Source organism: Oncorhynchus clarkii, chromosome 2, assembly GCF_045791955.1.
Source record: "Oncorhynchus clarkii lewisi isolate Uvic-CL-2024 chromosome 2, UVic_Ocla_1.0, whole genome shotgun sequence".
NCBI lineage: Eukaryota > Metazoa > Chordata > Actinopteri > Salmoniformes > Salmonidae > Oncorhynchus > Oncorhynchus clarkii.
The window spans coordinates 8333354-8348701 of NC_092148.1; the positions used below are offsets into that span (position 1 = coordinate 8333354).

The 15348-nt window shown below is 46.7% G+C and overlaps 1 protein-coding gene across 2 annotated transcripts; it reads left to right on the forward strand.

The window, feature by feature from the left end:
* The first annotated feature begins 184 nt into the window (after positions 1-184).
* LOC139420422 (pyruvate dehydrogenase [acetyl-transferring]-phosphatase 1, mitochondrial-like) lies at positions 185-7106 on the forward strand. 2 transcript variants are annotated; one of them, XM_071170529.1, is made up of 9 exons: positions 185-268; positions 1897-2244; positions 2486-2653; positions 2734-2945; positions 3167-3248; positions 3370-3464; positions 3581-3749; positions 4698-4916; positions 5107-7106. In XM_071170529.1, exons 2-9 carry the CDS (start codon positions 1975-1977, stop codon positions 5485-5487), a joined length of 1596 nt encoding a protein of 531 aa, XP_071026630.1. In that variant the 5' UTR covers positions 185-268; positions 1897-1974; the 3' UTR covers positions 5488-7106. The 2 variants fall into 2 exon arrangements, with proteins under 2 accessions (XP_071026630.1, XP_071026639.1); XM_071170538.1 differs by having other exon boundaries at positions 189-264; positions 1916-2244.
* Positions 7107-15348: the final 8242 nt, after the last annotated feature.

The following is a 15348-nucleotide window of genomic DNA, read 5'->3' on the forward strand; positions in this document are numbered from 1 at the left end:
GAGCTGCAGCCAGCAGGTTCCGTTCACCTGTTCCTTTACTACACTGGGTGTTATTTTGCAAATAGTTCATAATGAATAGAGATCTTGACATCATTTTGGTGCTTGAAAGTATGTCACACACCCCCAGCAGCGTGCAAAGGGTTAACAAGCCAGTCAGATCTGTCAGAGAGGTGAGCCAATCAGCGTTTAGTATGTTGTGAGCTGGAGAGAGATGCAGGAGGGTGGGTAGCGTAGGAAAACGAAATTGTAAACTCTGAGAATAAGGTCGGTGGCTTGATAAATGTGTTTGGCATGTTACTTTTGTGCAGTATGTGTTAATGCATTGATAACTAACTAATGTTATATGTTGTGAGCTTTGTTACCGTGACCATAATGTACAAGGACTGAAGGAGGAGTGGTGTTTTAAACTGGTTTGCGGTGACGCATAGCTAGATCATCGCTAGCCAACGTTACTACCCAGCAGTAGAGTAGACTTTTGTCGGCCCATCAAATTAATACGTAACAATGTGCTGGCTTTAATTATGCTTGTATTTGGGATTATTCGCTATTGGCAACTCTGAAAATACTGATTTCGATTTCATCTAAATACAAAGAACTGACTCTGTACTGTAAACAATATGGCAGATCTGTAGCAGTCAGGCCTAGCCAGGGATAGGCCGTGGTCACTGGTCATAGACTGGAGGTTTGAGCGGTATTTCAACTAGTACCGGGGGTTCCGTGTATTTCAGCCGTGCCTGGGTCTCTTTCGACCGACCAGAGCAGCTGCACGCATTGCCCCTTCGCTACAAATAGCTAGATTAAAGCGTCAATCAGAAAGCGAAATCGCGGACCCTGTTTCGGTAAAAAGCGGAGGGATAGGACTGGAGAAATTTATCTACTCTCAAATTCATAGACAGAGCTATGGATGAAAGGACTGACCATCCATGATATCAAAATAATAGTTTTAACCATGTTTTGAGGCTATATGGTGTTTCTTTACAAGCATTGAAGGTAAACAAGCTTTTATTTTGGGTTCTGGTGGAGTGTGGCAGTTGAACTAAGATCGAGGCATTTCTAAATGTTATTCTTCAAGATTCAATGGGTCCATATCATTAATTTAGCACCTGCTGATTGCCCCTTTAATTATTGTGTAATTATTGTATTTGTTCATGTTTTATTAGGATCCCCATTAGCTGTTACAATAACAGTAGTTCCTCTCCCTGGGGTCCTAATCTAGGAGGTGGAAAGGGCAGAGAGAGGGATAGCCTATGCGTTAGAGAGAATCTAGTTCAGTAGGACAAGATTGGGGTTTCAGGAGTGAGCAAATGTCAGAGCTGCTTCACAGGACTATATATAGTCTGTCATGCAACTAGCGGTGGCTGACCCCTGTAGAGGGGCAAGGTTCTTTCATAGAGCAACAAAGCCTGGAAGACGACTAGCGGTGGCTGACCCCTGTAGAGGGGCAAGATTCTTTCATGGAGCAACACAGCCTGGCAACCTAGTGCCAGTCTGTCACACTAGTCCGCTAGTACTGGAATGCAGTGTTCCATTGTTGGAGTGCAACCTGCCTCAAAGCATAATAAAGCCTCTGCCAAGAGGCTCAGATCTTTATTGCACAGGAGGTTTCCTTGTAGCAAGGTCACTGGTTCCAGCTCCCTTATTCACCACACAATTAAAATAAATACAGTTGGAAGATAGAACTGCTTGTCTTGATCCGTTATGTTATTTGCATGTCACTTTTGTTTGTATTGGTCTGTAATGGTACCTTTGTCGAGAGCTCTGTTACTACATGTCAGTAATTTATGTACACTGACTGAATGAGAGGTGTGTACACAATAAAAATGCCATAGTCAGCTGTGGTTGTGTTGACTGAATTATACAGATGATACAAGCTGCATTTTTGCCCATAGCTCACAGTTCCTGTTGTCTCCCGTAGGTGTGTGTGTGTTGGCGCTGCTCTGAGAGTGTGTGTGTGTGGCGGTGCTCTGAGAGTGTATGCACCCAGAGCGAGCCACCATGCCCGTGACATCACAGCTGTTCCGAGGCTTCCCTTGGGCGAAGCTCTGGGGTTCCTCCCTGTTCCCATGCCAACGCCAGCTCCCCTGCTGCCCCACCTCCCACCGGCCCACCTCGTCGCAGCCCCACCCCATATGGCCGACAGCCATGCCCGTGCGTGGCTATAGGAGGAGCCCTGACCTCCACAGCTACAATCTCACCCCCCCACAGGTCAACTCAATCCTCAAGGCCAACGAGTACAGCTTCAAGGTAGGGGCGGTCGATACACACATTTACACACAACGAGTACAGCTTCAAGGTAGGGGCGTTCGATACACACATTTACACACAACGAATACAGCTTCAAGGTAGGGGCGGTCGATACACACATTTACACACAACGAGTACAGCTTCAAGGTAGGGGCGGTTGATGCACACATTTACACACAATGAGTACAGCTTCACGATTGCGCTGAGACCATAAGAATATGAGTGTGTGCTTTGGTTCTAGGTTCCAGAGTTTGATGGTAAGAATGTGTCGTCGGTGATGGGGTTCGACAGTAACCAGCTGCCTGCCAACGCACCCATCGAGGACCGGCGCAGCGCTGCCACCTGTCTGCAGACGCGGGGGATGCTGCTGGGAGTGTTCGACGGCCATGCGGGCTGTGCCTGTGCACAGGTAAAGTTTCTGCTGTCATTGTGTATAATCTGCGAGTTAGTTTTAATGTGCAGTATAACATCTACCTGTCTGTTTCTCAGGCGCTGAGTGAGAGGTTGTTCTACTACGTAGCCATGTCCTTGATGCCTCATGAGACCCTGTGTGAGCTGGAGTCTGCAGTAGAGGCAGGCAGACCCCTCAGCCCCATCCTGCAGTGGCACAAACACCCCAACGACTACTTCACCAGGGAGGCACAGACTATGTACTTCAACAGCCTCAGAACCTACTGGCAGGAACTCATAGACCTCAGCAGGTACACACACACACACACACACACACAGGAACTCATAGACCTCAGCAGGTACACACACACACACACACACACAGGAACTCATAGACCTCAGCAGGTACACACACACACACACACACACACAGCAAGTCATAGACCTCAACAGGCATGGGGTAATAAGGATGCATCAGTAATGTTATTAAACATGGGTCATTATTCAGTGTTGGAGTTGATTGTGTTCCCAGTCCAGGGGAGAGCCTAGGGCCCAGAGAGGCGTTGCTGAGTGCCTTTAAGAGACTGGACAGTGACCTGTCTCTGGAGGCTCAGGTGAGAGACCGTGTTCTATCCCCTTGACTTCTATCCTCTGTCCATCGATGTCTCTGTGTTACCATAGTATCCAGCCCTGGGTAGAAATGTATAGTGCTGATCCCTATGTTGTGTTGTCCAGGTGGGAGATGCCAATTCCTTCCTCCACTACTGGGTTCTGAGAGTGGCCTTCTCTGGAGCGACTGCCTGCGTAGCTCACATCGATGGATCCGACCTGTACGTACTCTGCTCCACAGCCACGGATCTCTCTCTGTTGGCTCCCATATGTACTGCCTGGTCTCCATCTGTCTGCTCTGACTGAGTGTCTGAATCCTCTGACTGTGGTTGTGTAGGTATGTAGCGAACACGGGCGACGGCCGGGCGGTGCTGGGGGTCCAGGAGGAGGACGGCTCGTTCAGCGCTCACACGCTCTCCAACGACCACAACGCCCAGAATGAGAACGAGGTGGCCCGCATCCAGGGGGAGCACCCCCCCTCTGAGAAGAAGACTGTCGTACGACAGGTCAGTCAGTACCTTTACACATACAGAGAGAACAGTGGCACAGCAGGTCAGTACCGTTACACATCTAGAGAGAACAGTGGTACAGCAGGTCAATACCGTTACACATCTAGAGAGAACAGTGGCACAGCAGGTCAGTACCGTTACACATCTAGAGAGAACAGTGGCACAGCAGGTCAGTACCGTTACACATACAGAGAGAACAGTGGCACAGCAGGTCAGTACCGTTACACATACAGAGAGAACAGTGGCACAGCAGGTCAGTACCGTTACACATCTAGAGAGAACAGTGGCACAGCAGGTCAGTACCGTTACACATCCAGAGAGAACGGTGGCACAGCAGGTCAGTACCGTTACACATCCAGAGAGAACGGTGGCACAGCAGGTCAGTACCGTTACACATCCAGAGAGAACGGTGGCACAGCAGGTCAGTACCGTTACACATCCAGAGAGAACGGTGGCACAGCAGGTCAGTACCGTTACACATCCAGAGAGAACGGTGGCACAGCAGGTCAGTACCGTTACACATCCAGAGAGAACGGTGGCACAGCAGGTCAGTACCATTACACATCCACAGAGAACGGTGGCACAGCAGGTCAGTACCGTTACACATCTAGAGAGAACAGTGGCCCTGCAGGTCAGTACCATTACACATCTAGAGAGAACGGTGGCACAGCAGGTCAGTACCGTTACACATCTAGAGAGAACGGTGGCACAGCAGGTCAGTACCGTTACACATCCAGAGAGAACAGTGGCCCTGCAGGTCAGTACCATTACACATCTAGAGAGAACGGTGGCACAGCAGGTCAGTACCGTTACACATCTAGAGAGAACGGTGGCACAGCAGGTCAGTACCGTTACACATCCAGAGAGAACAGTGGCCCTGCAGGTCAGTTAAACATAAAGTAAAAACCAACATATATCCTCTATCTCTTTCTCTCCCTCTGCCAGGACCGGTTGTTGGGCCTGCTGATGCCGTTCCGTGCGTTTGGAGATGTGAAGTTCAAGTGGAGCATTGACTTGCAGCGAGGTGTGTTGGAGTCAGGACCAGACCAGCTCCATGACAACGAACACACCAAGTTCATTCCCCCCAATTACCACACCCCTCCCTACCTCACGGCGGAGCCTGAGATCACACACCACCGCCTCCGACCTCAGGACCGCTTCCTGGTGAGAGACAAAGGATTGGTCAATTGACTGATTGACCAATTCATGATTTCATTGATTGATTGATAAGGCTTTGTTGTCTTTTCTTGAACAGAAACGTGCATTGTGCTCCATTAAAACATATGGAGCACATAAGTTATGTAGTTAGAAGTTTCCTTTAGTTAACTACAGGTCTTTGTCCCTCCTCTTGCAGGTGCTGGGTACAGACGGGCTGTGGGAGACGCTCCATCGACAGGAGGTGGTCCGGATCGTAGGGGAGTATCTAACGGGGGTCCACCAGCGCCAGCCCCTCACCGTGGGCGGTTACCATGTCACCCTGGGACAGATGCAGGGGCTGCTGGCTGAGAGGAAGGCCCGTGCCTCCTTGGCGTTCCAGGACCAGAACGCTGCCACCCACCTGATTCGCCACGCGGTGGGCAACAATGAGTTTGGAGCAGTGGACCACGAGACGCTGTCCAAGATGCTGTCTCTGCCTGAGGAACTGGCCCGCATGTACCGCGATGACATCACCATCATCATCACACAGTTCAACCCCCACGTGGTTGGACACCAGCGCCAAGGGGGGGAGTCCTGAGCCAGCTCAGCCTATCAGAGGGGAACGTGGACATGAACAGGAAGTTGACTTTCTAGGAGGATAAACAGGTCCAGTGAGGACTGGGTCTTGCTACAGACACATGGTTAAGCTCTCATCTTTATTTTACCAAACACACACAAAACATACTGTTAATGGACTAACCCTGCAGAGGGAGGACTGCCTACCTTCAGACTCCTTATTTTAGGATTGTTATTGAAGAGGTGCGTGTACAGAATGTGCACATGTGAGCACACAGTCCTGGTCATGTGGATTGTTGAAATGCTTGCTGATACTGATCACAAGTTGGCTCTTTTCTGAGTCTTGTCTGCTCTGTCACAGTCTCTGCCCATAGGACACTTTAATTTGTGCCTAAAGAGTTTGCTGCTTTATAACTATGTTGTCTGAGCATTGAGGTAATGATACAGTGGCAGCCTTTGTGTTTGTTCAATCTGGCCTGTCTACTCCTCTACAAACATCCCTCCCTCTTTCATATCACAGATTCTGTGCTGTGCAGTTGCAGCATCTGTCTTGCTCTAGAGCTGCAACTGGCCTCCATCCTGGCTCTACCGCATGGCTCTGCTGTTACATAGTAGGGCTCTGTCTGTCTGTGTTCTGTCATTGGATGGATCAGTGTCCTTTATACTTGTTACAGACGGACAGCCAAGAGCTCCCAGGCACACTTCTTGTTATCTTATATTTTGAATAATGTTTATTTAAAATGTTTTTAATCTGATTTCAAACATTGACTATTTTGTCAACCTTCGAGAGGAATAACTGCCTGTGTCTATAAAGCAGATGTTATTGCTCTGAGACAGACGGCGTCACTAAGATAGGAACCAGTAGAGCTACGTAGTGTGCAGGCTTTAGATCCAGCACTAACACCTCTATCACAACTACTCACCCACAGGAATCAGGTTTGTTATGCGCTGAGTGTGTCTGAGAGATTCTACAGCAGACTGAAGGAGTGTTGGTATTCTGTAGAGGAGAGAGAGAGGGGTGTGTGATCAGATGTTTATTGTTTTAGGGTTGCAGAGTATACATGTTTCAAAGGAACATAGTGGTTGAACCTCTCGTGTTTTTTGACAATTAAACTCTCATACGGGGGGAGATGGTATACTAACGTCATCATGCTTACATGGTGTGTATTCTATCAAAAGTGTTTTTAGAAAGTTAACTTTTTAGTTTTTAACAGTGAATCATTGCTAGCCTGGTGTCAGATCTCTGTCTGAGGTAACCATGGAATTAGGAATTGAACTGCAACCATCTCCTGTCATGTTCATGCCAGACCTCCAGGAGTGACTAAAACAGAGACAGACTTAGTCACTGTTGGCAGGACACTAACCATGGTGTGCTTCTAGGCTTGTATAGGTCAGATGAGGTTGTATATCTCATGGTGGTGTATATTTGGGAGAGGAGAGAATGTAAAGCTGAAGGTGGCTCTGTCTGGACGCTGGCTGAATACTTGAAGGTTATTTATGCAACTTTTAATATGTCGCAGGTATTTATCCACAATTATATGAGATGTGACAGGTATGTATGTACAGTGTCTTTACCTGTTTGGGCTTGAGACTAAAGTTTTTTTGTATTTGGAAACTTAATAAAACACTGACTACACACAATGGCTATGTTAGATGTTAGATTAGATGTTAGATTTTGTTCTGCCTGTCTACGTATTGCTGCCTGGTTGTGCTGTTCTGCAGTGCCTCTGTCTTTAACTGTCTCCTGCCACACCCCCGGAATGTGGTCAGACCGGACTGTGTGCCCGCGGTGCTCTCAGAAGGTCAAGGCAGACTGAGTCCATTCCAGAGGTCAGCCAGCGAGGTGTCAAGTTACACTGGTGTGTATTTGTGTGTGTTCAGGTCATGGTAATTTCTCTGACAGATTCTCCTAGTCACACGTCGGCAACAGTGACCAAGACAGTACAGAGTACAGCTCACCCTCTCGCTCCACACTCTCCCCAACAACAACCCCCTATTGCTTTGTAGCTTCTATCTTCTAGTTTGTGTAGTTGGATCAGTAATCAGTGGTGCTTTTTTTTTGGCTACTTGTATAGCAAGGTCCATGTAATGTAACCAGTCTGGTTCATATTATGTTCACACTCTGCACTCTTTCTGCGGAGTAGTCAGTCAGTAACTCAGACATGTCCATTGTCAGTCACTAGATGGCGCTAGTAGTTATTGAACCTTATTGGAAGATCCCTTACACAGAAATATGACTGAGACGTCCGCATGCACACGTGTTTAATTTATTTGATTCAGTGACCTCTAGGCAGGACTGTTATTCTCCTAGGTTTTTCTGTCCTTAGTTACCAATCTATGCGTTTGGGTGTATAGACTTGTTTTGATAGTGGACATTTGTGTGTTTAGTTTGTGTGTGTGCATACCTGCATCTTGTGTGTCAGTGGGTATTGTGTTTATCATTCTCAGCATGTCGTACTGGCATAATGTGTGTATTTCTGAAGTCAAGTAAGGTTGTGTTTGGAAGGAGGGTACTTTATGGGCTATTTTCTTTATGCTGGTGTTATTGGACTGTGTTGTGTTAAGGCTGGTGTTATTGGACTGTGTTGTGTTAAGGCTGGTGTTATTGGACTCTGTTGTTGTTATGTGTTAAGGCTGGTGTTATTGGACTGTGTTGTTATGTGTTAAGGCTGGTGTTATTGGACTGTGTTGTTATGTTTTAAGGGTGGTGTTATTGGACTGTGTTGTTGTTATGTGTTAAGGCTGGTGTTATTGGACTGTTCTTGTTACCATCTTAGGGCTCCTGACCTATTTCATGTGGTCTTTTTGCTCTGATCGTAACTTTTTTTGTACATAATGTCTCCGCCATCATTCCTATGACTGAAAACATCTTCTGGACATCAGAACAGTGATCACTAACCTCCATCTGGATCAACATTTCTACTTCAACGAGTCGACAGCTCTGGATGTTGCGCTTACTCCAGACCAGGCCCAAGGAGAGGCAGGCGGCATTCTGACGAGACTACGTCGGAGAGCAAATAGACCACCATTGCCCTCTGTTCTGTTGGCGAACGTACAGTCACTGGAGAACAAACTGGATGGGCTCCGTTCGAGGCTATGCTATCAACGGGACCTGAAAAATTGTAATATTTGGTGTTTCTCCGTGTCGCGTCTGAACGACATGGAAAGTATACATCTTGCTGGTTGTTCTATGCATCGTCAAGACCGGACGGCTGACTCGGGTAAGACGAAGGGCGTAGCGGTGTGTCTCTTTGTTAACAACAGCCGGTGCACAATCTGTAATGTCAAGGAAGTCTCGAGTTTTCGCTTGCCTGAATTAAAGTTCCTCATGATAAGCTGCAACCCATACTATTAACCAAGAGAGTTTTCATCTATATTTTTTGTTGCTGCCTATTTACCACCACAAACCGATGCTGGCACTAAGACTGCAATCAACGGGCTGTATAGGGCCATAAGGGGGGATTTTAATGCAGGGAAACTGAAATCCATTTTACCTCATTTTTACCAGCATGTCAGCTGTGCAACTAGAGGCAACAAAACTATATATCACTTTTACACCACACCACAATGCATACAAGCCCCCCCACCCTCCATTTGGCAAATCAGACCATAACCTCCTGCTTCCTGCTTACAAGCAAAAACTCAAACAGGAGGTACCAGTGACACCCTCAATACAGAAGTGTTCCTACGAAGCAGATGCTAAGCTACAGGACTGTTTTTCTAGCACAGACTGGAATGTGTTTTGGGATTCATATGATAACATTGAGGAGTTTACCACATCAGTCACCAGCTTCATTATAATTGCATCGACAACCTTGTCCCCACAGTGATCGTACCCCAACCAGATGCCATGGTTTACAGACAACATTCACACTGAGCTAAAGGCTAGAGATGCTGCTTTCAAGGAGACATCCCGCTACGACGTCAGACGAGCCATCAAACAGACAAAGCATCAATACAGGACTAATATCCAATCCTGCTACGCCGGCTCTGACACTTGACGGATGTGGCAAAGCTGGCAAACTATCAAGGATTATAAAAGGAAACCAAGCCGCGTGTTGCCCAGCGTCGCAAGTCTACCAGACATGCTAAATGCCTTTTATGCTCGCTTCGAGGCAAGGAACACTGAACCATGCATGAGTGCACCAGCTGTTCTGGACAACTGTGTGATTTCACACTCTGTAGCCGAGATGATTTAAGACTTTTCAACCTACCCCAACCCGGTCTGTACCAACTTGTTTCAAGCAGACCACCATAGTCCCTGTACGCAAGAACGCCTAAGCCTAAATGACTATCACCCCGCAGCACTCACATCTATAGCCATGAAATGCTTTGAAAGCCTGGTCAACCTGGACCCACTGCAGTTTCCATACCACCCCAACAGATCCACAGATGAAGCAATTGCCTCATTGCAATTCTATTGCACTCCAAAATACCCTCACCCACCTGGAAAAAAGTCATACCTATGTAAGAATGCTGTTCATTGACTGCACCTCAGCATTCAAGAACATAGTCCCCTGCAAGCACATCACCAAGCTCAAGACCCTGGGACTGAACACCTCCCTCTGAAACTGGATCCTGGACTTACTGACAGGCCGCCCCTAGGCAGTAAAAACACATCCGCCACGCTGACCGTCAACATGGGGCGCCTGTACTCCCTGTTCACTCACGACTGCGTTTCCATGCACGACTCCAACACCATCATCAAGTTTGCTGACAAGGCATTGGTGGTAGGACTGATCACAGAGGATGATGAGGCAGCCTATAGGGAGGTCAGAGACCTGACTGTGTGGTGCCAGGACAGCAACCTCTCCCTCAATGTCAGCAAGACAAAGGAGCTGATCGTGGACTACAGGAAACAGAAGGCCGAGCTCGACCCATCTTCATCGACGTGGCTGTATTGGAGCTGGTCCAGAGCTTCAAGTTCCTCGGTGTCCACATCACTTAAGAATTATCATGGCCCACACACACACACAAAGTTATGAAGATGGCACTACATCACCTCTACCCCCTCAGGAGGCTGAAAAGATTTTTTACGGGCCCTCAGATCCTCACAGCTGCATCATTGAGAGCATCTTGACTGGCTGCATCACCGCTTGGTATGGCAACTGCAAGGCACCCGACCGCAAGGCGCTACAGAGGATAGTGTGTACGGTCCAGTACGTCATTGGGGCCAAGCTCCCTGCCATCCAGGACCTCTATACCAGACGGTGTCAGAGGAAGGCCCAAAAGCCATGGACTGTTCTCTCTGCTACCCCACAGCAAGAAGTACCAGTACCCCAAGTCTGGAACCAACAGGACCCTGAAAAGCTTCTACTATCAAGCCAATAAGACTGCTAAAAAAGACTGCTAAATAGTTAGTAAAACGGACACACGGACTACCTGCATTGACCCTTTTTTGCAATAACTCTCTTGCACTGACTCTATGCACACACACACTGGACTCTACCCACACATATTTACACTGACAACCCAACACACACACACTGGACTCTACCCACACATATTTACACTGACAACCCTACACACACACACACTGGACTCTACCCACACATATTTACACTGACAACCCTACACACACACACACTGGACTCTACCCACACATATTTACACTGACAACCCAACACACACACACTGGACTCTACCCACACATATTTACACTGACAACCCAACACACACACACTGGACTCTACCCACACATATTTACACTGACAACCCAACACACACACACTGGACTCTACCCACACATATTTACACTGACAACCCAACACACACACACTGGACTCTACCCACACATATTTACACTGACAACCCAACACACATACACTGGACTATACCCACACATATTTACACTGACAACCCAACACACACACACTGGACTCTACCCACACATATTTACACTGACAACCCAACACACACACACTGGACTCTACCCACACATATTTACACTGACAACCCAACACACACACACTGGACTCTACCCACACATATTTACACTGACAACCCAACACACACACACTGGACTCTACCCACACATATTTACACTGACAACCCTACACACACACACACTGGACTCTACCCACACATATTTACATTGACAACCCAACACACACACACTGGACTCTAGCCACACATATTTACACTGACAACCCAACACACACACACTGGACTCTACCCACACATATTTACACTGACAACCCAACACACACACTTTTTTGCACTAACTCTCCTGTACTGACACTATGCACACACACTGGACTCTAACCACACAGCCATACACACATATATAACACGCGCACACATGCATACTGACGCCACTCACACACACAGAGACTTTCACACTCACCACATACGCTGCTGCTACTGTCTATTATACATCCTGTTGCGTAGTCACGTTACCCCTATCTATATGTACATACAGTTGAAGTCGGAAGTTTACATATACCTTAGCCAAATGCATTTAAACTCAGTTTTTCACAATTCCTGTTTTAGGTCAGTTAGAATCACCACTTTATTTAAAAAATGTGAAATGGCAGAATAATATTAGAGGGAATTATTTATTTCAGCTTTTATTTCTTTCATCACATTCCCAGTGGGTCAGAAGTTTACATACACTCAATTAGTATTTGGTAGCATTGCCTTTTAATTGTTTAACTTGGGTAAAATGTTTCAGGTAGCCTTCCACAAGCTTCCCACAATAAGTTGGGTGAATTTGTGGCCCATTCCTCCTGACAGAGCTGGTGTAACTGAGTCAGGTTTGTAGGCCTCCTTGCTCGCACATCCTTTCTCAGTTCTGCCCACAATTTGTCTATGGGTTTGAGGTCAGGGCTTTGTGATGGCAACTCCAATACCTTGACTTTGTTGACTTAAGCCAATTTGCCACAACTTTGGAACTATGCTTGGGGTCATTATCCATTTGAAAGACCCATTTGCGACCAAGCTTAAACTTCCTAACTGATGTCTTAAGATGTTGCTTCAATATGTCCACATCATTTTCTTCCCTCATGATGCCATCTATTTTGTGAAGTGCACCAGTCCGTCCTGCAGCAAAGCACCCCCACAACATGATGCTGCCACCCTCGTGCTTCACGGTTGGGATGGTGTTCTTTGGCTTGCAAGCCTGCCCCTTTTTCCTCCAAACATAACGATTGTCATTATGGCCAAACAGTTCTATTTCTGTTTCATCAGACCAGAGGACATTTGAACATCTTGGCCATGTTCTGTTATAATCTCCACCCGGCACAGCCAGAAGAGGACTGGCCATCCCACATATGCTCTCTCTAATTCTCTCTTTCTTTCTCTCTCTCGGAGGACCTGAGCCCTAGGACCATGCCCCAGGAATACCTGACATGATGACTCCTTGCTGTCCCCAGTCCACCTGACTGTGCTGCTGCTCCAGTTTCAACTGTTCTGCCTTATTATTATTCGACCATGCTGGTCATTTATGAACATTTGAACATCTTGGCCATGTTCTGTTATAATCTCCACCCGGCACAGCCAGAAGAGGACTGGCCACCCCACATAGCCTGGTTCCTCTCTAGGTTTCTTCCTAGGTTTTGGCCTTTCTAGGGAGTTTTTCCTAGCCACCGTGCTTCTACACCTGCATTGCTTGCTGTTTGGGGTTTTAGGCTGGGTTTCTGTACAGCACTTTGAGATATCAGCTGATGTACGAAGGGCTATATAAATAAATTTGATTTGATTTGATTTCTCCAAAAAGTACGATCTTTGTCCCCATGTGCAGTTGCAAACTGTAGTCTGGCTTGGTGGTTTTGGAGCAGTTGCTTCTTCCTTGTTGAGCGGCTTTTCAGGTTATGTCGACATAGGACTCGTTTAACTGTGGATATAGATACTTTTGTACCCGTTTCCTCCAGCATCTTCACAAGGTCCTTTGCTGTTGTTCTAGGATTGATTTGCACATCAAAGTACATTCATCTCTAGGAGACAGAACGCGTCTCCTTCCTGAGCGGTATGACGGCTGCGTGGTCCCATGGTGTTTATACTTGCGTACTATTGTTTGTACAGAAGAACGTGGTACCTTCAGGCATTTGGAAATTGCTCCCAAGGATGAACCAGACTTGTGGAGGTCTACAATTTTTTTCTGAGGTCTTGGCTGATTTCTTTTGATTTTCCCATGATGTCAAGCAGAGAGGCACTGAGTTTGAAGGTAGGCCTTGAAATACATCCACAGGTACACCTCTAATTGACTCAAATGATGTCAATTAGCCTATCAGAATCTTCTAAAGCCATGACAAAGTTTTCTGGAATCTGTTTAAAGGCACAGTCAATTTAGTGTATGTAAACTTCTGACCCACTGGAATTGTGATACAGTGAATTATAAGTGAAATAATCTGTAAACAATTGTTGTAAAAGGAGATGTCCTAACCGACTTGCCAAAACGATAGTTTGTTTAAAAGAAATTTGTGGACTGGTTGAAAAAATAGTTTTAATGACTCCAACCTAAGTGTATGTAAACTTCCGACTTCAACTGTATCTACTCCTGCACATCGACTCTGGTAATCCCTGTATAGAGCCATGTTTTTCATTTATTCCTTGTGTCACTACTTCTATAAAAAAGTAATTTAACTGCATTGTTAGAAAAGGTAAGTAAGCATTTCACTGTTAGTCTACACCTGTTGCTTATGACACGTGACAAATACAATTTGATTTGTTGTTGTGATGTTTATTTATTGAGTTGATAGGAATCAACACCCATTCAGAGCTTCAGTCATCACACGAGTCTGGCATTTAGTGACTTTGTAAATAACAATGGCATCAACAGTAGATCAGACATAGAGAGGTGGCTGGTGGACAAGAATAGGCCCAGTAGTAGAAGGTTGTGTTGACCCCTGTGTTACCGCTCCAGATCTTCCCTGCTGGGATCCAATGTGATTCTGGATTGTGGCCCTGCAGTGTGAGTGTGTGAGAAGGACTGAGTCACAGAAACAGATGTTCCACTCTGGAACGCTCAAGCATCACCACTTCCTGTCAGGAGTGGAGGAGTGGGTGTTGCTCCGGGAACACTTGAAGGAGATCGCTCCACCATCACTCACTAACACACAACTGGGAGGTTATTTACTGATCACAGATCAGAGTTTACCTTAAGGTTTGTGTCTACACAGCCCAGACTCCACGCTCTGACACCTCTTCGTGCGTAACTAATAGTAAACATCATCTTGTTTCCGTGTGCGTGAGCCTTTCTCTCATGAGACCTGCGTTATCCTGCTATCTCCCTGTGGAACAGCGATGGTGACGGGGTGGAGGAGGCTCTTCCTGTTATGTCACATCCTTGTCCCCTGGCTCACCCCTCTGCACACACACACTGCTTGTCACTTGTGTTTGTAATGTCTTTACAGGAATTCCTCTGGCCGTGTCACAGTTACATGAGGACATCTTGCAGGTCTGGACCCTGTTAGCTACGTGTTGTGTTTTTGTTCTGAAAAACTAAACTCTTGTGAAACAAAACAAACATGTAGACTCTATTGTCAATGTTAAAAGGCCTTCATTTCCTCGCAAAACAGTATTTTGTGTCTTGCTGAACAGCGATTTTTTAAGTTGAATAGGAATTTGTAACACACACACAAACTGGCAAACAAAAACACGCACATGCACACATGCACACATGCACACATGCACATGTAACGAATGTGAAACGCTATCTTAGTTAGCGGTGGTGCGCACTAAATAGCGTTTCAATCGGTGACGTCACTTGCTCTGAGACCTTGGAGTAGTGGTTCCCCTTGCTCTGCAAGGGCCGCGGCTTTTGTGGAACGATGGGTAACGATGCTTCGTGGGTGACTGTTGTTGATGTGTGCAGAGGGTCCCTGGTTCGCACCCGGGTATGGGCGAGGGGATGGTCTAAAGTTATACTGTTACACACACACAC

Excerpts from the sequence above, each read along its gene's own strand:
- LOC139420422 (XM_071170529.1), top strand. The coding sequence starts at position 1,975 with ATGCACCCAGAGCGAGCCACCATGCCCGTGACATCACAGCTGTTCCGA. Across the intron at positions 2,245-2,485 it reads CCAACGAGTACAGCTTCAAG|GTTCCAGAGTTTGATGGTAA; the intron begins GTAGGGGCGGTC and ends CTTTGGTTCTAG. Across the intron at positions 2,946-3,166 it reads GAACTCATAGACCTCAGCAG|TCCAGGGGAGAGCCTAGGGC; the intron begins GTACACACACAC and ends TTGTGTTCCCAG.